This window comes from Aphelocoma coerulescens, chromosome 9 (assembly GCF_041296385.1).
Source record: "Aphelocoma coerulescens isolate FSJ_1873_10779 chromosome 9, UR_Acoe_1.0, whole genome shotgun sequence".
NCBI classification, from domain to species: domain Eukaryota; kingdom Metazoa; phylum Chordata; class Aves; order Passeriformes; family Corvidae; genus Aphelocoma; species Aphelocoma coerulescens.
In genome coordinates this window covers 17,000,373-17,017,391 of record NC_091023.1, presented here as the reverse complement: position 1 = coordinate 17,017,391, position 17,019 = coordinate 17,000,373, and the positions used below count along the sequence as shown (strand labels likewise).

At 58.8% G+C, this 17,019-nt stretch overlaps 1 protein-coding gene across 5 annotated transcripts; it reads right to left on the bottom strand.

Moving 5' to 3' along the window:
• Positions 1 to 373: 373 nt before the first annotated feature.
• On the bottom strand, positions 374 to 16,098 carry MUC4 (mucin 4, cell surface associated). Of its 5 annotated transcripts, none has more exons than XM_069024543.1 (28): positions 15,589 to 16,098; positions 15,044 to 15,247; positions 10,680 to 14,948; positions 10,224 to 10,363; positions 9,870 to 10,034; positions 9,637 to 9,792; positions 9,374 to 9,504; positions 9,053 to 9,141; positions 8,580 to 8,756; positions 8,344 to 8,487; positions 8,127 to 8,261; positions 7,727 to 7,929; positions 6,940 to 7,018; positions 6,524 to 6,694; positions 6,233 to 6,334; positions 5,791 to 6,027; positions 5,285 to 5,419; positions 5,017 to 5,195; positions 4,760 to 4,919; positions 4,582 to 4,680; positions 3,819 to 4,001; positions 3,653 to 3,729; positions 3,267 to 3,331; positions 2,779 to 2,978; positions 2,402 to 2,570; positions 2,143 to 2,316; positions 1,236 to 1,273; positions 374 to 833 (listed from the first exon to the last, which is right to left on the bottom strand). In XM_069024543.1, the coding sequence occupies exons 1-28, from the start codon at positions 15,650 to 15,652 to the stop codon at positions 601 to 603; spliced, it is 8,178 nt and encodes a 2,725-aa protein (XP_068880644.1). In that variant the 5' UTR covers positions 15,653 to 16,098; the 3' UTR covers positions 374 to 600. The 5 variants fall into 5 exon arrangements, with proteins under 5 accessions (XP_068880644.1, XP_068880639.1, XP_068880640.1 ...); XM_069024541.1 differs by adding an exon at positions 1,055 to 1,152 and having other exon boundaries at positions 687 to 833; positions 15,044 to 15,660; XM_069024538.1 differs by having other exon boundaries at positions 15,044 to 15,660.
• Between the last annotated feature and the right edge of the window lie 921 nt (positions 16,099 to 17,019).

Sequence of the window (17,019 nt, the reverse complement as noted above, 5' to 3'; positions counted from 1 at the left end):
GTCCTTGGATTTAGTGCTGGAGATGCAGATAAGCCAGGGTCTAGGGCAGTGAATGGGGTGGGAGCTGGGGGTCTGAAGGGGTCTGATACACCCTCCTTGGATCAACATCTCCCAATCACCAGGGTTGAAGGGCTGTGGGATGTTTGTGGAGACCAGAGCCCGACCTGCATGATCTGAGCCACTGTAAGCAGTATCCATGAAAGCAGTGTGCAGAGACTTGTAGTTTTGTAGGGAAAATGAGGGGATGAAGCAACCAAAAAATCTACATCCATTTTCACTTTGGTTCTGTGAATGGGACCAGCAGAAAGCAGGGACTTAAGGGCTTGACGACAGTGAAGCAGGGCTGGAGCAGGGACCCATGAGGTGCAGATAATTGAACAGCAAGCCAACATTTTTGGTTTATTCTATTTGGTTCCTAAGGGGTTACAATCACTGCATTGCCCCACCTGACCCTGTTCTCAGGGGCTCTGCAGGGTCTGGTTATATCACACTAGTGCATACCCTGGTGCAGAAACATTTAAGGATGGTTCCTGTTGTCCCTGCAGGTAGTCAGAGGAAAGTGAAATTCTGCTTTGGTCACCCCACATAAACCCACATTTTTCATTCAAAAAAGCGCTTCCTCCAGAGTGAATCCTCCCACAGCCCAAAAGGCAGCTGCCTGTCCCCTGCTTCCGTGTGTTGCTGCTGCTGCAGACCTTGGCAGCAAGCGGCGGAGCAGGCAGCAGCGTCTGGCTTCTCTGTGAGCCTGGAGGTGCCAGAACAGGACCAGTGGCAGGTTAGGGCTGCTGGGGGGGCTGGCTTGGAGGCGTAACGTGAGGTCTCTGGATTCTTATCTGTAAAGGAGGGACAGGCCATGCTGTCAGTGTGGCACTGGCTCTGTGCCTAGCGACGAGTTCAGACAGCGGCACAGATCCCAGTGCTGGCCAAAGCATCCGTGATGCTTCAGGATGAGGCACAGCTCCTGAGCACCTTGGAGGCACAGGGCCAGTATTCCATCCCCAGCCCAAAGTTCCCCACCCCAACACCCCATGGAGACAGTAACCCCAGGGCAGACCTGGACTGAGGGGTCAATGGCCTGGAGCTGCAGTTTCCAATGCCTTTCCAGGGAGTGGGAGAGGGTGGGCTCTGCTTGCTCTCCTGCCATCGTTAAAGCTGGAGCAGGGAAGATGAGCAGAGCTTGAGGACTGGGGTGAAGCAGAGCCATGGTAGGGGGAGTTTTACAGGCATGTACTCACAGGAAAAGGGTCGTGTCCTCCACAAGGTCTCCTTGGCCCTGAGAGGGGGGACAGAAAAGGGACAACAGGTCAGCAGAGGCTGGGAGAACGCCTGCCTGATCCTGGTGTCTGAGTCAGATGGCAAAGGGGAGCAGTGCCTGACTGCAGGGGTGAGATGGGGCTGTAAGAGGAGGAAAAGCCCCAGTTGTTGTGCACACACAATTTCTTTCCTTGCCACAAGTGCAAATGAACAAAGGAGCTTCCCAGAGATCCCTGGCTCCAGGGCTGGCAGGGAGCTGGGAGCAGGGGCAGGACACAGCTCTGACCAGAGCCATGGGCTTGGGGGTCTAAGCTTCCCTTGAGTGTGGATTGCCACTGCAGGACCAAGGGCTGGGGAGCAGGGAAGGAGATGCTGGTGTTTCCACCCCAGCCTTGCACTTTGCCATTCTTCTGCTAACTCCCTGCTCTGCAGAAGAGTAAGGTCCAATCCTGAGACGACTTCTTCCTCACTCCAGGCCAGCTCTTTCCAGACCCATGTGAATTGCAGTGGAAATAATTTGGGTGGCATTCAAATTAAAATTAAATAGAAAGCCCGTCTGTAACCGAGTACTGGGTGGGATAAGGAAGAAATGCAAACATTCCCTAACATGGGGGAAAAAAGGAAAGCTAATGAGCTAATGTTCAACCCACTGATGCTATCGCACCCCCCCTCCCCCATCCCCCCTGAGCAGCAGATGCCTGGGAAAGGGGCTGTAAGATGTTAAAAGGTCACCCAACCCTTCCCCCAGGGCAGGGCCCCTCTGCCCAAACCAGAGTTCTACCACTGGTGGATCTTTCAAATGTGAATTTTCGATCAGTTTTTCTCTCTGACACCCAACCTGCCACACGCCCAGCACCCTCCCCTGTGCAGGTCCAGCCCACGGCTCACCCCTGGTGCTGGCGGCGGTGCTGGCGGCAGAGGTGCAGGGCCAGGCAGGCGATGGCAAACAGGAGGCAGAGCAGAGCCAGGGCTCCCAGCAGGATGCCGAGAAAGGCAGCCAGGCTGATGGCCAGCCACTCGCACTGGGCGCCAGCCGGGGAGTAGATGGAGAAGGGCAGGCAGCTGTGGATGGGGAGGGAGGAACGGTGATGCCATGGGGAGAAGCAGCTGTGCAGGGTGGCCTCATCCACCCCAGGGCTGCTGCTACCTGCACGTGGGCCCCTCGGGCAGGTGCTGGCACTGGCCACCGTGCTGGCAGTAGCCCATCTTGCAAGGGGAGATGCAGACGAAGCCAATGGTCCTCATGTACTGGAGCCGATAGCCTTTGTAGCCATACAGAGAGCAGGGGAAATAGTCCCTCAGCTCGTCCACTGTCACTGGGGAGGGAAAGCACATGGGTTTGGCCTTGCAGCAACACCTCTTGATGCTTCCCCAAGTCTCCCCAAGCTGGATCCATGCCTGGGGTTGGGGGGCTGCCCACATGCTTCCCCCACGAGTGTGAACAAATCACCAGGGTTATGGGGACAATGGGGAGAGTGGGGTAATCCTCCTGCACTCCCCAGCTCAGTGCCAGGAGCAACTCACACTTCACCAGGTCAGTGATGTTGTCCTGGTGCAGGCGCTGGAAGAGGAGCCCCGTGCCTGCCTCCCGTCGCCCCCGCCGCGCGTTGAAGGCGCTGGTGATGGCCGCGGGCAGCTCCTCGTTCAGGAAGCGGATGACGGTGCCGCGGTTGTCATAGGCAAACTCGGACACCACCACAAAGGTGAAGCCATCACTGTCTGTCCTGCAGAGAAAAGAGAGGGCTGCTGGCAGAGCTGCTGCTGCCTCACAGAGTGACTGAGCCTCACCGTGCCTCAGTATCCCCATTTGCGTGATGGTAAAGAAGGGATGAGGCAGGAATGGAAGATGCCAACTGGCTGGTGTCTCCAAGGGTTTACCAGCATGAGGGCTGGAAAAACAGACTCTGAGCTGGGGGAAAATGCCCTTTGTGCATCAAACTCCCCGGGCCCATGCTCAGCCCTGCTCCACCAGATCCTTGGAGTGGTCATGGGCTGCTTCACATCTGACTCACGTCTGGGTAATGTTGGTGTTACTCTGGAAAGCCTTTACCTCCAGGGAGTCCAGGATGGCTGAGACCTGCAGGGGGGGGGAGGAAGAAGGCATTAGGGGAGGGCAGAATGACACCAGCATGGGGAAAGGTTGATGAGTGTTGTGGGCATGGTGGCCAAGCCCCAAGGGTTGCTCTGGCCTTTGGTTCATTTGCTGGGGACATGGCACATGGCCACAGCTGCAGTCATAATCATGCACTTGGTGCTTCCTCCCTCTGGGCTTGTGGATCTGCTGGACCCCCAGAGATCCCGTGGGAGGGCATACAGAGGCATGGGCACCCCTAGCTGCCATGCTGCCCAGTATGCCAGTGTGTCGCCTGCTCTGAGCCCATCCCCTCCAGTGACATACAGTGCTGTTGACTTCCTCAGCAGTGGTGTTTTGCAGTGTCTTGATCCTCATCTGGATGCTTCTCCGAGGGAGATCTGCTGGGGGAAAGCCACAGAGGTGGCTTTGGCATCCCAGGACCAGGGTGAGTGGGGTTGGGTTTCACCCTACGCTGGGCACAGGTACCCACCTGAGCTGGGCAGTGGCCGAAAATCCCCCCCTGCCACCAGGCAGCGCTGGTCGGTGAAAGCCGGAGGGCAGGCGCAGGTGGGGGCACAGGTGATGGGGTGAAGGTGGCAGTGTCCCCCGTTGCTGCAGTAGCCCTCAGGGCAGGAGTGGTAGCCACAGGCTGAGCCACAGCCTGGCCTTTCACCTGTGGGATGGAGAGCATGGTAAGGTATGAACCTGGCTGCAGGGCAGAGCCCCAGCTCACTGAGCCATCCTCAGCTGCTCCGTAAGGCCTTTTTTCCAAGTTTTGTTTTGTTTTTCTTTCTTTGTGTTAGGAGTTTTAGTACAAATTCAAGGAAAAGCCCCACTCCCCCTCCTCCCAGCTGGAGCCATTTGCCCTTCTTAAATCCCAGACTGATGCATTAGAACAAGAGCAAAAGCCATCAACCCAACCCCATCACAGCAATCTTAAAACAGAGCTTGATTTAGCCCCCAACTTCCGCATGTGCATTTGAACTTTACTGGGATGAGAATTTTTCTCAAGGAGAAAAATTGCATGGGAAACATCTCCCTTCCCAGTGGATTAGTGAGATCTATGGCCTGGGAACACAAGCGGTAGCTGGACTCTGGTCCCTTCTGTTAATGACAGCAAGAGTTTGGGCACAGAGCTCAGCCAGCTCTCCCTCCTCTCCTCTCTGGCCAGCCTGGGTCCCTCAGGAACTCTCTCCACAGAGCCTGGCGGTGATGAGGACAAGGACCATGCCTGCCAGGGACCCCATACTCACCCTGCTCACTGGCCAGGCAGGAGCAGATGTAGCTGCCCACGGTGTTGGTGCAGGTGCTGTTCCCCGGGCACTCCGTCCCCTGCGCACACTCATCGATATCTGCCGAGGCAATGCACTATGGCACCGGGACAAACGCCTCGGCTGGGGTCCCAGTGGCCGTGGTGTGAGCCCTTGTCACCTGAGCAGTGCTGTCCATCCCCTGTCAGGCCAGCTGGGCAGGGGCCACAGCCACTGAAAGGGTCACATCCCACACCGGGGAAGCATCCCTGGGCGCAGGGGTCTGGAGGGTCCTGGCAGAAGGGACCCGAGTAGCCACTCTCACATCTGCAGGCTGCCAGCTGGGAAGGGGATGGTGACACTGGCTTAGGGAATGTGAGGAGGATGAGTGGACAAAGAAGACAGCCAGCACAACTGGCATGGGGACAGGCACACTACCTGCAGGGAAGACTCCTTGACAGTGACAGTGTTGCTGTAGTCACACTCCTGGCTCCTGCTGCATCTGCAAAGGGTGAAGTGGAGCTGGAGGAGTGCAGAGATGTTGTTGGACCCAATAGCCTCCAGGTTGATGGTGAATGGGGCTATCCCATGGGGTTCCCATATCAGGGTGCCATTCTCTGCCGGGAGGAGAGATGCCAGTTAGAGGTGGCAGAGGAATTCCATCCCATTCCTTCCCATCCCAGCTGCTCCATCTCCCCTTCCTTACCCGATATGTTGAGCTCTGGTGAGAGGTGGGGAATGAAGCGTGCACCTGCCCCCAAGGCCTGGTACTGCCTTCTGACCCTCTCTGTCCTGAAGGCTGTGATTGATGGGTCACCGGTGATGACAGGAGGGAAGGCATCTGAGGAAAGAGCAGCCCAGCACACATGTGGCCGTGTCACCCCTCGGCTCTGAGTCCCTCCCAGTGAGGATGGGACCCCAGGCAGATGCTGTCATGGCTGCACACCAACAAGGCCCTTATGTTGCACAGCATGATGGCATCTCCCAGGTTTGGAGACAAGACAGAAATGCAGTTCCAAAATCTTGGTGGCAACTGTCCTCTGGGTGGCATCTCCCAGGACCGGAGACAAGCCAGCTGGGCAGTGCAAATCCAAGATCTTGGTGACTTCTCTCCTGTCTCATATGAAGCAAGAGAGCCCAGGAAAGGAGCAGGGCACTGCCCAGTTACATCCAAGCCATGCCCTCTCGGAGGTGAGGATGTGTTCCACTTACTGAGTGCTGTCTTCCTCTGCTGGAAGTCGGCTGCAAGGCTCTGGGTGGCCAGGCCCAGGGCCAAGTTCCCTGTGCTCAGCGAATCGTAGATGCACTCCTTGCTGCCATGACACTGCGAGGCTGCCAGCTGGTACTGGCTTTCATTCTCCTGCCGCAGCCGAGACAAGAAGAAGGGTGTGAAGTTCAGTGCTGCTGAGTCCAGAGGCTGAGTGAACAGGCTGTGCTCCCCAACAGCCCCTGCAAGAGAGCACACCATGTGTACAGGCCATTTTAAGGTTTGTTGTATTTTAGGGTTCCTTTTCACATGAGCAGTGGGGACACCAAACACCTTCCCTTGGCACTGCTTTTGCTCAGGCAAGTGTTTAGGTATCTCAAGCCAAAGCATGGCCAGAAGGTGCAGGAAGGAGGGGATCATCAAGGGAGATCCTAAGCCTGGACTTACAGGTCATCCCATAGCTGTAGATCTCCTCCTCACTGCTGTTCACTGGGGTGCTGGTACCATTTGGCATCTGGAAGTCATCTGTGGGGTCATGGTCCCACACACCTGGTGGAGCATCACCAGAGGACTGGAATAACCCCTGCCAGGGTTGACCTCCTCTCTGGTGCTGGCCAGCGTTTAGTTTACACCCAGGTGTCCCTGCCCTCACAAGCACAATTCCCCAGTTTTCCAGTCTACTTTAGAGTGGGAAGAGAATTTGCACCCCGGCTCTGCGACGGTGCCAGAAGCCCTCACCCAGGAGGCCCCTGGTGCTGTTTCGGTACCAGTCGGGCAGGCTGCAGACCACGCTGAGGATCCCAGAGGCAGCCGAGATGGAGACAGAGATGGTCCCATTGAAGACAGCCGTGACAGAAGAGGCGTTGATTAGCAGGACACCAGGGCTGTAGTAGACCTTGTCACCCAGGTCTGCAACAGAAGGAGAGCACAGAGGGAGAGTCCACACAAGGCTGGGATCTGAAATGATGACCATGGATTCATGGAGGGAAGTGCTCCCCATCCACCCCACCCAAATCAGGGACAGGTGCAGGTGAGAGATGTTTGATGGATCTCAGGATGGCTGTGCTCACACTGGGCAGGGCTGGTCCCAGGGGATGGGGACATCTCTGGTCCTCCCCACATACATTTAGCATTTAACAGCAGATCTTGCTCACCTTGGGAATAGGAAAACTGGATAGTTTCGTTGTTCAGGAGGACTTGGATGTCATCATGGCTCCCCAAGGTCCACTCAACCTGAAAATCATGGTGGATGTCCTAGTCAGCCCCTCTGCTTTCCCTTCCTGCTGTCCCCCCATGCCGGGAACAATTAAACCCCATCCTCCTCCAGCCCAGGAAGAGAGGCTCAGCCCTGGGGCCTGTGTTGGTGTGTTCTTCACCCCAGCAGACACACGACACAGCAGCTTTGATGTTTGCACAGAGGAGGACAGCCAGCCGCCCATCACCACTGGCAAGGGGCACACCCAGGCCACCACCACTGCTCAGCTGACCTCTCACAGCATGGAGAGCTGTGCTGGTGGGCTGCCAGCTCTGAGCCCCCTCCTCATGCTATTCAATGGCTGTTCCTGGTGAATCAGGACATTCTGCTTAATGAAACTAAATGGGTGTGGGGAGCAATTCTGCAAAGTCAGGAAGAGCAGTCGCTTGTACTAAAGCGTCAGGACAAAGAGTGTGCAATGAAGAAGGTGAAGCAGACCATGTTCCTTCAGAGTCTCCAGCCCTTGCTGGCCCATTTGAAGGAGGTGTTAGACCTGTGCCTGGTGAATATTAGTCCATCCAACCACTATTAGTACTTTGTTGGAGTAGCAGGAGGTGTCAGGAAAAGGAGAGGGCATGCCCCTCGGGTCCCACCCACTTGTAGGTGATGCAGAGGTGATGCCCAGCTTGCCAGAGGGGTCTCTCCCATTAGAGGCTCAGACCCATACCCAGGGCACTCCTACTCACTGTTGTGGTGGTGTTGGAGATGTACTGGGCAGCAAAGGCCACAAAGTTGGTGGCCTGGGCCATGCCAGTCTGTGCTGTGCGCCCTTGCAAAATGAAGCTGGTCTGAGCATCACTGGCCAGCAGCAGGACAAAGTCCCCGAGCCCATTGAAGGTGTAGGTGAGTCCATCCAGGGTGGTGATGTGAGGGTCCCCAAAGGCACCAGCTGGGGTCCAAAAGGGATGGAGCCGTTTTGGGGGGAGGAAGAAGAGCAAATGTTGGTGTCATTTCAGGGAGGGGAGCATCCCCAGAGCTGTGGTGGCTCAGCAGCCCACACTGGCATGCTGCAAAGTGTGACTAATGCATGGGGTCCACGCACAGCTCAGTGCCCTGGCACAGCAGAGGCAGAGCCTGGGGACTCACCGGGTGTGGGTGGCACGTATCCCTCACAGCCAACCCTCGGTCTCTTCCCAGCAAACCTGGCACAGAACAGGGGCTTCCCCACACGCTTGCAGCACCAGTCGAATGCTTCCAGCTCCTTGTCTGTGGAGGAAGGTGCTGGGGTGTGTCAGGGCCCTTGCTCTGCCTGCACTTAATGCTTGGGGTATTTCAGGGTGAGGGAATGTCAGTTCCCACTTACCAGTGGCAGTGTGGAAGGGAAGGCTCCATGATCTCTCCTGCCAGCCTTCAAGCAAGCTCCCACCTTGGTACAGACATCGCACCCCAGCTCCAGCTGGGCTGGGGGATGCAGTGCGCAGCATCCTCACGGAGGTGTCTGCTGGGCCTGAAATAGTGGGGGGCATCACAGCTGTCCTCAGAGCAGGAAGGGACCATCCTCCCACTCTGCAGCTGGTCCTGGGGGGCTGTCCTTGATACCTCTGCTCCAGTGGTAGCGGGGATCCAGCTCTGCCTGGGGCTGGGAGCAGGGGCACGGTGGCAGCTGTCTGTTCCAGGTGGCTGGCGCTGGCTCTGTGTCCAGCCACGCCAGGCACTGCAGCCTGTAATTCACCCGGGAGCGACTGTCCAGTCTGTAAATCCACAGCCCGCGCACATCTGGGGCAGCAACCAGAGATCGGCACCGCTCAGCCGGGGTCTCACCTTGTGCTGAGGGATCCCGTGGGACAGCTGTCCCTGGCCACTGACCTCACACGAGGTCTCCAGGCTCCCTCTAGAGCCAGCAAGCCACAGCAGGACAGGGGACACCCATAGCCTGCTCTTGGTGGCCAGCTCTTGTCCAGTGGCTTTGCTGGCCCGTCACCTCCCAGGGATGGGTGCTGGGGACACGCTCCCAGCACAGAGCACACAGCTCCTTCCATCCCCACCCACCCGAGGACCCCCCAGTGCCATACCGGAGTCGGTGCTGCTGTGCTGGTCTGGTCGGTACTTGGCAGCTCGTGGCTTCTGGGCCAGCTCATTGTTTTGGGCATAGCCATTGCCACTGTGTGGAGAGATGAGGTTTGGGGTCATCCTTCCAACACAACCCTCCTCCTCTCCCCATAGAGCAGCTGGGGTGGGAACTGCTGCAGTTTGCAGGAGAAAGTGTTTAAATGGGGTGGGGTTGCTCTATGAGTGGCAGCTGGGCTCTCCTGGGGGTAATGCCTCTGACAGTCCCAACACAGTGCTGGAACAAATCCCTGCTGTCCCAAAACCCAGTGACACGCGTGCAGCACCTGGAGAAGCCGATCAGCACGTTGGCTGCAGCCAGCTTGGTGTAGTCCCAGCGCATCCCACCATCCTGGTAGAGCAGCAGGGCGAAGGAGCGGTTCCCGTCGGTGGTGAGAACTGCCTGGTAGGTGCTCGTCTGGAGAAACCGAAGGCACCCCCTTAGCACCCCCAAAACCTGCCCTGCTCTCCCTGCAGCCTGGAATGAGGCAGTGAGACTTGAAACAGCCACCAACAGTCCTCTCTGTCACCTGGGTCCTCCACTGCTCACCTGAGTGTCATCCCTCCGGGATGGGTATGCCGGAGCCTTTTCCCATGTCACCTTCAAGGTCCATTTTGCTTCATAGGAGATTTTCAAGTATTTCTCAATCTTTGCTTCCACATCCTGCACAACGGGGTCTTGTGTAGAGCTGAGTGTAGAGTACTCCTGCCAGATGGCAAGAGAGAGAGTTAAATGAGTGAGCCGGGAACTGGATTCTCCCTCTCACCTCTGGTGACCCTCACCTGGTACCAGGTGGTGCCAACACCCTTGGAAAAGTCTGCATCATCCCAAAAGACAGCCACCATTGGCAAGCTTTCCCAGCCAGTGAAGCCCTGGGGAGGGGGGTTGGGGTTGGATGGGACATAGTTGTCCGTGGGTGGAAAGATGATCTGTCCATTATCTGTAAACTAAGCAAAAGAACTTGTTATCTGCTGACTGGGATACGTTTTAGCCTCCATGGGTGAGCAGAAATCAACCATTTTGAATGTAAAAAAAAGAGATATTCAGATGAAATTTGGTTTCTGCTCCATTTCATTGGGTTTTTTTTACCAAAAAGGTGGCACATCCATTATGTGCTCACCAAGGGGGGTACTCACGTAGAGAGTATCTCGCAGTGACTTCCCAAAGGGAAATCCAATCTCTGGCTTGAACAGGGGTGAGTTAAAGTCCACCATCCTCTGGACGTACTCTTGGTCCCCTCCTTCCATGCCAAAGGGGTAGAGTGAGGCTGCTGGCTCTGGCATGGGCAGGAGATGAATGGAAAAGGTGTAAAATTGTTAATGTCTTCTTTATCCATCCTGCAGACAGGACAAAACTACCTGCTTGCTGCCAGGATGCTGTGCCTGTGCTCTGATGGATTGTAACCCAATTTTTAACCCACTTTTGGGATGCTCTCAAATGTCCTATTTTGCCTTTTCCCATGAATCTGGCAGCCCAATGTGCAATGCTTATGAGATACCCTGGACCAGGCCATACCGTCATCCATCCCAGGGCTTGACTGGCTGAAAACCCCTTTCCTACTCTTGGCTTTGGGAAAAAGAAAATCTACTTACTGATAAGCTCATGGGGGGGTTGGGGCTCAGGGGCAGGATTTCTGTGCCCAGTGGTGGTGTGGGCAGATGTGCTTGGTGTTGTGGATGCTCCTCTCTGTGTGCCAAAGGGATGAGCCAGGGTGGTGGTAGGGCTGGTGGTGGCTGTTTGTCTCACTGGTGCCGTGGTTCCTGGGGCTGGGAGACTTCCCACCTCCTTGGCTGGGCTCACTGGGGCTGTGGATGCAATAGCTGTGGTGCTGCCTGCAGTGATGGCAATAGGGCTGCCTGCAGCGATGGCTGTGGTGCTGCCTGCAGTGGTGGCTGTGGCGTTCCCTGCAGTGATGGCAGTGGGGCTGCCTGCAGTGGTGGCTGTGGTGCTGCCTGCAGTGGTGGCTGTGGTGTTCCCTGCAGCGGTGGCTGTGGTGCTGCCTGCAGTGGTGGCTGTGGTGCTGCCTGCAGTGGTGGCAGTGGCGTTCCCTGCAGCAGTGGCTGTGACGTTTCCTGCAGCGATGGCTGTGGTGTTTCCTGCAACGATGGCAGTGGTGCTCCCTGCAGTGGTGGCTGTGGTGTTTCCTGCAGTGGTGGCTGTGGTGTTTCCTGCAGTGGTGGCCATGGTGTTCCCTGCAGCAGTGGCTGTGACGTTTCCTGCAGCGATGGCTGTGGTGTTTCCTGCAACGATGGCAGTGGTGCTCCCTGAAGTGGTGGCCGTGGTGTTCCCTGCAGCGGTGGCTGTGGCGTTCCCTGCAGTGATGGCTGTGGCATTCCCTGCAGCAGTGGCTGTGGCGTTCCCTGCAGTGATGGCTGTGGCATTCCCTGCAGTGATGGCTGTGGCATTCCCTGCAGTGGTGGCTGTGGCGTTCCCTGCAGTGATGGCTGTGGCATTCCCTGCAGTGATGGCTGTGGCATTCCCTGCATTGGTGGTTGTGGTGTTCCCTGCAGTGGTGGCTGTGGTGCTGCCTGCAGTGGTGGCTGTGGCGTTCCCTGCAGCAGTGGCTGTGGCGTTCCCTGCAGTGATGGCTGTGGCATTCCCTGCAGTGGTGGCTGTGGTGTTCCCTGCAGTGGTGGCTGTGGCGTTCCCTGCAGTGATGGCTGTGGCATTCCCTGCAGTGGTGGCTGTGGTGTTCCCTGCAGTGGTGGCTGTGGCGTTCCCTGCAGCAATGGCTGTGGCGTTTCCTGCAGCGGTGGCTGTGGTGCTGCCTGCAGTGGTGGCTGTGGTGTTCCCTGCAGTGGTGGCTGTGGCATTCCCTGCAGTGGTGGCTGTGGCATTCCCTGCAGTGGTGGCTGTGGTGCTGCCTGCAGTGGTGGCTGTGGCATTTCCTGCAGTGGTGGCTGTGGCATTTCCTGCAGCGGTGGCTGTGGTGCTCCCTGCAGCGGTGGCTGTGGCGTTCCCTCCAGTGGTGGTTGGGGTGTTTCCTGCAGCAGTGGCTGTGGTGTTTCCTGCAGTGGTGGCTGTGGTGTTCCCTGCATTGGTGGTTGTGGTGTTCCCTGCAGCGGTGGCTGTGGTGCTGCCTGCAGTGGTGGCTGTGGTGTTCCCTGCAGTGGTGGCCATGGTGTTCCCTGCAGCGGTGGCTGTGGCGCTCCCTGCAGCGGTGGCCGTGGTGCTGCCTGCAGTGGTGGCTGTTTTCTCCCCCCAAGCAGGTGCCCCTGGAGATGTCTGGAAGGCAGGAGGTGACGTGCTTGCTGCTAGTCGCATGTCGTGGTAGCTGATGGGTGTAGGAGAAGTGGTGCCTGTTGCTGACTTGGTGGGAGTCTGTCCAGCTGCTGCCACCCCAGTTGCACCAATACCAAGCAGGGATAAGGGGGCTGTTGTTGCCTCCTCTGTTGGGCTGTGCAGGCTGGGGAGGGGAGAGTTGGACATTGCAACAGCAGTGCTGGGACCAAGGATGTCCCAGGATCCAAGAGTTGTCTCCACCAAGGGGTTACGTGCTGCTGGGGATGGGACAGGCTGCCCACCTCCACTTGTCTCACTGTGTGTTACAGCAAGGGACAGGGCACTGCTGGTGCTGGTGGCCTGTGCTGAGGCAGATGGTGTGGCTGTGGTGACCCTGGTCACAAAGGTCTCCCCACCTGCTGAGGTGATTGGCAGGGTAGTGCTGAGGAATGTGCTGGTGGATGGTGTGGTGGCCAGCATGGTGGCCAGGTTTGTGCCAGTGCCTTTGGAGTCAGGGACATGAGTGCTGCTGGTGCTGACTGAGGGTGCTGCACCCTCGGTGCCGGTCTCAGAGCGGGTGCTGTCCACATGGGCAGTGGTACCTGTGGCACCTGGCCAGGATGCAGCTGTAGTCTCCCATGCATTTGTGTGGCCAACAGCTGGCGAGGTGATCCCAGCTGTGGGCTTGTCCTCAGTGGCAGGTGGCTCTGGTGATGGTTGTGCAGTGACAATCACGTGGCTGGGAGCTGGCCCCGCTGCACTGGCACCTGGGTTCTCCTCCGTGCTCACCTCCAGGAACCCCATCCCCATCCCTCGCCCTGTGGTGCTGCCATCAGGCTGGAGGTCACCTGAAGCCCCCATTGCTTGCAGGAGGGCAGCCGGGGACAGTGGGGACGTGATTGCTGCCATCTCTTGGGGTATGCTGGATGGGGACACCTCCAGAGCCATCCCTACACTGGCTCTGCCTTCCAGGAGAGGGGGCATGTCTGCTTGCGATGCCATGGGGACAGTGACTGTTCTGGGCCCCCCAGGGGTATCTGATACAGCTGTGCCAGTGCCTGGTGCAGCACTGGGTGACAGCATCTCTGTCCCTGAAGCTCCCACAATTTGGATCCCGGCCCAGAGCACTGGGGTTTGTGCAGATCTGGGTGTGACACCAGTTCCCGGGGTTGTTGAGCGTGCTGTGGGACCTGGCTGGCTGTGGCTGGGGTGTGTATCAGGTACAGGCAGAGTGGCTTCGGTGTCCCCTGGCATTGCGGTGGCACTGCCACTGGCCAGTGATGCTGATCCCATCCCTGCTTCAGTAATTGGAGTGTTGCTAACAGAGGAGGATGGATGGGCAGCTGGCACAGTCCCGATGCCATACGCAGCAATGGAAGGTGATGGTGCAGCAGCAGCAGCTCGAGGGGCCCTGTCTGGCTTTGCTCCACTGGTGCCCACGAGGGACAACGGCATGGCCATGCTGGGAGTGGCTGGAGGAGATCTGCCTGCAGCTTCCTCTGCTGTGGTGGTCCCAAGGCCTGTTGAGAGGGACTGAGGGAACAGAGAGCCCACGGAGTGCAGAAAGGGCCTTGAAGAGGAACCCTCAGGATCATTGAGAGCTGCATGCGGGGACAGACTCATGCTGAGCCCCCCTGGCACGTCCTTGGTCTCCGAGATGGCAGTGCCTGCTGTGGCTTTGGTTTTGGCCTCATTCCTGATGGACACCAGCTCAGCACTGGTGCTTCCCAGAGGTGGGATGTGGTCTCCAGCCACGACATCCATCACTGCAGCCAGTGTGCCCAGAGCTCCTGTTGCTGCCTGGGGTTGGGTGACAGCATTGGCTCCAGGCAGCCCATGTCCAACAGTGCTGGGGGCTGCGCTGTGGCTGGGGGGAGGTGTCTCCCCTGTGCCCAGCGCAGCATCATCAGGAAGCTGGGGCAAAATGGCTGGAGGCAGCTGAGTGGGAGGCCCAGCAGGGTCCTGTGAGGCACTGTGGTCAGTGTTGGATAAGGTTCGTGTCCCTGGTTCTGTAGCCTTGCCGGTGCCAATGGTAGCAGAAGAAAAGGTGACCTTTGCCAAGGATGCACTCGGGAGGTCTGCAGACGGTGGGGCTGCCAGGCTGGCTCCCTCCGTGGCTGTGTTGGGGGGGCTGGCTGAGGCTGCTGCCATGTTCATGGGGTTGGCCCTGTCCTGAGAGATGCTGGCAGCTGTGGCCAAAGGTGAGGTGGCCTCATGCAGCCCCAGTACGACCTCCTGGGACAGGAGCATGGCAGTGGCTTGTGGCCCAGCAGAGCTCCTGCTTGTCCTGGGGGGTGATGTCCCTGTGCTGTGCTCATCCTGGGGGAGCGGTGGCTCTGTGGTCCATGCTGTCACTGGCATCTCCTCCGCAGTGACAGCACCCATGGCAAGACTCACCGCGTGCCCCGTTGGCTTGGAGGACAGAAGCTGCACGTGCCAAGCGGTGGTGGGAGCTGGAGGGACGCTGGTTGGGTGGCCGGCAGCATCTGGAGAGGAGACCCCAGCCCCTGACCCTGCCTGGGGGCTGCCTTGCATAGCTGGACCCCCAGGGAGAGCTGCCCGGCTGGGAGGCCCCTCCTGCTCACCACGGCTTTCAGCTGGGAGCAGCCCTCTCGCTGTTGCCTGTGGCACCAGGATGCCTGTGGAGCGAGACAAGGCAGCTCCAGCTGGATCAACCCCACCGCGGCCCCAGCAGGCAGGAACCTGCCCGCGGCCAGCTGCCTGCCGGCCTTACCTGAGCTCTGGCTGCCCACGGAGGCGGTGGTCGGGCCGGCGGGAGAGGGCAGCTCTGCCCGTGCGGCTGCGGCTGTGGGGAGCGCCTGGCACATGCCCAGGGCTGAAGGCAGCTCGGCGCTCGTGCTGTCGGCCACATCGGAGATGCTGCCCGACTCTGATGGGTCCAGCGTGGGGACAAGGGGCTGCCCCTTCATCTTCCCGGCTTGTGCAGAAGGTGGGTGAGGGCAGGATGAGGGAAAGAACAGCCCGGAGTCCCCATCACCCCTGTCCCTCCTCCGTTCTGCCGCAGGACCAAGAACAAGACAGGCACCTTCTCCCAGGGTGAGTCTCCCTATTTGATCCACAATTCCTGCCACCTTCCCCTGTCGTGGGGACCACGACAAAGCTTTGGCACCCGCGGACAGAGACAGGCCAAACCCCGGCCGGGCCCTCGGGCTCGACCTTGCAGCGTTGTAGCAGCCGGAGGGTTGTTTAAAGCCCGTCACCCACATGGTATCAGCCACCTGGTCAGCCCGGAGCAGTGCGAGGGACGCTGGCACTTACCTGGCAGCACCCAGAACCCCCACAGCACCCAGCTCCAGAGCGGCCACGGACCCCGGCACCCCATAGTGCTTCTTCGGCGTCAGGGAGGAAGGCGACAGGGCTGCAGCTCTCAGTGCCTCAGGGGAGCGCACAACGGGTGGCTCCGGCGGTGAGCACTCCCCCAGGTGGGGGGGACAGGGACACCACGTGCCCTGCCTGGGGCACTGACGCCTCTGTCCTCGCAGCCTGCGCTGAGGTGGCAGCGTCCCAGTTCAGGGGACCCACTGTTGCTGGGGGACACACCCATTTTGCCATGGGAAGCTTTAGGGTCCTTCCCGGGCTGACCCCATTGTTGACAGCCCAAGGCTGTGGTCCCCAGCTCCTGGGGAGCACCCGGGGGGTTTCAAAGTTACTTGGCCTAAAGGCACTGGGATGACAGGTGGGGACAGAGGTCCCAAATATCTCTGGGAGGGGTGGGTCAGTTCTGGGCTCTGCACCCCCATGCACCCTCCTGTTTGCTGTCAGGTCCCTCCACACTCGGCTGCACGGCCGATAACCCCTGGCAGGGGTTGGCCCGTCACCAAGGAGGAAGAAGGAAGGAGCAGGCTACCACTGATGCCTTGGGGTCCCAGGTAGTGACCCTGCCCTGTCCCCCCCTTCGGCACTGCCGGTCCCAGGCGTTATCTGCCCATCGCGGCAAACACCCACACAAACCCGGATGGAGTGGGGGGGTTGTTCCCGCACGGGTGACGGTGCCGGGCATTGCCCTGGGTTGCAGGTCACCTTCCACCAGGGACAGAGGCCGGATGGACCCAGCTGCGTGAACGGACCCAGTGAAGTCACTGCAGAAAATGAGTTTGCTTCTTCACAGGGTCTCACCCAGCTCCAGGACCACTTAAGGAGGGGGAAATAAGTCAGTGATGGTGTTGTGCCTTCCTCCCTTCACTGACAGCCCTGCCACGGTGGCTGCACCTCACATGGGAAAACAGAAGCAGAGAGTCTCAAGCAGCGACGCGTGACCATGCTCACAGCAGCACCAGTTCCCCGTCCCCATGGTCAGGGACGGCCAGAGGACCAGAGCTGAGGGAGCTCTGGGTACACAGGCTGTGGCCAGGTACCATCTGCCACAGGGAGGGATCCACGGACATGCCGAGGCAGCCCTTCCTCACTGTGTATGGCGGGGTCTCTCCTCTGAAGCTACCAGCTCTGGAGCAGAGTATCCTGGAGAGCAGGTACCTGGTGGGTTTCGGCACCAAGATCCTCCTCTACCTGATCCCAAGATCCCTTCCTGGTGCTGCAGGAAACCCAGCTAAGGGGCTTCGATACCCACTTGGAGGGGGGAGTGAGCACTGACACCGTCTCTGGGACCCCACAGGAGCCACCCCTCCCCTCCTGCACCTGCTCCCGGCTCCATCTGCGGCCCAGGCACCCGGTTGCACAACAGCGCTCGCG

Excerpts from the sequence above, each read along its gene's own strand:
- MUC4 (XM_069024538.1), bottom strand. The coding sequence starts at position 15,536 with ATGTGGGTGACGGGCTTTAAACAACCCTCCGGCTGCTACAACGCTGCA. Across the intron at positions 5,420-5,790 it reads GCAGAGGAAGACAGCACTCA|ATGCCTTCCCTCCTGTCATC; the intron begins GTAAGTGGAACA and ends CTCTTTCCTCAG. Across the intron at positions 834-1,235 it reads GAGGACACGACCCTTTTCCT|ATAAGAATCCAGAGACCTCA; the intron begins GTGAGTACATGC and ends CCTCCTTTACAG.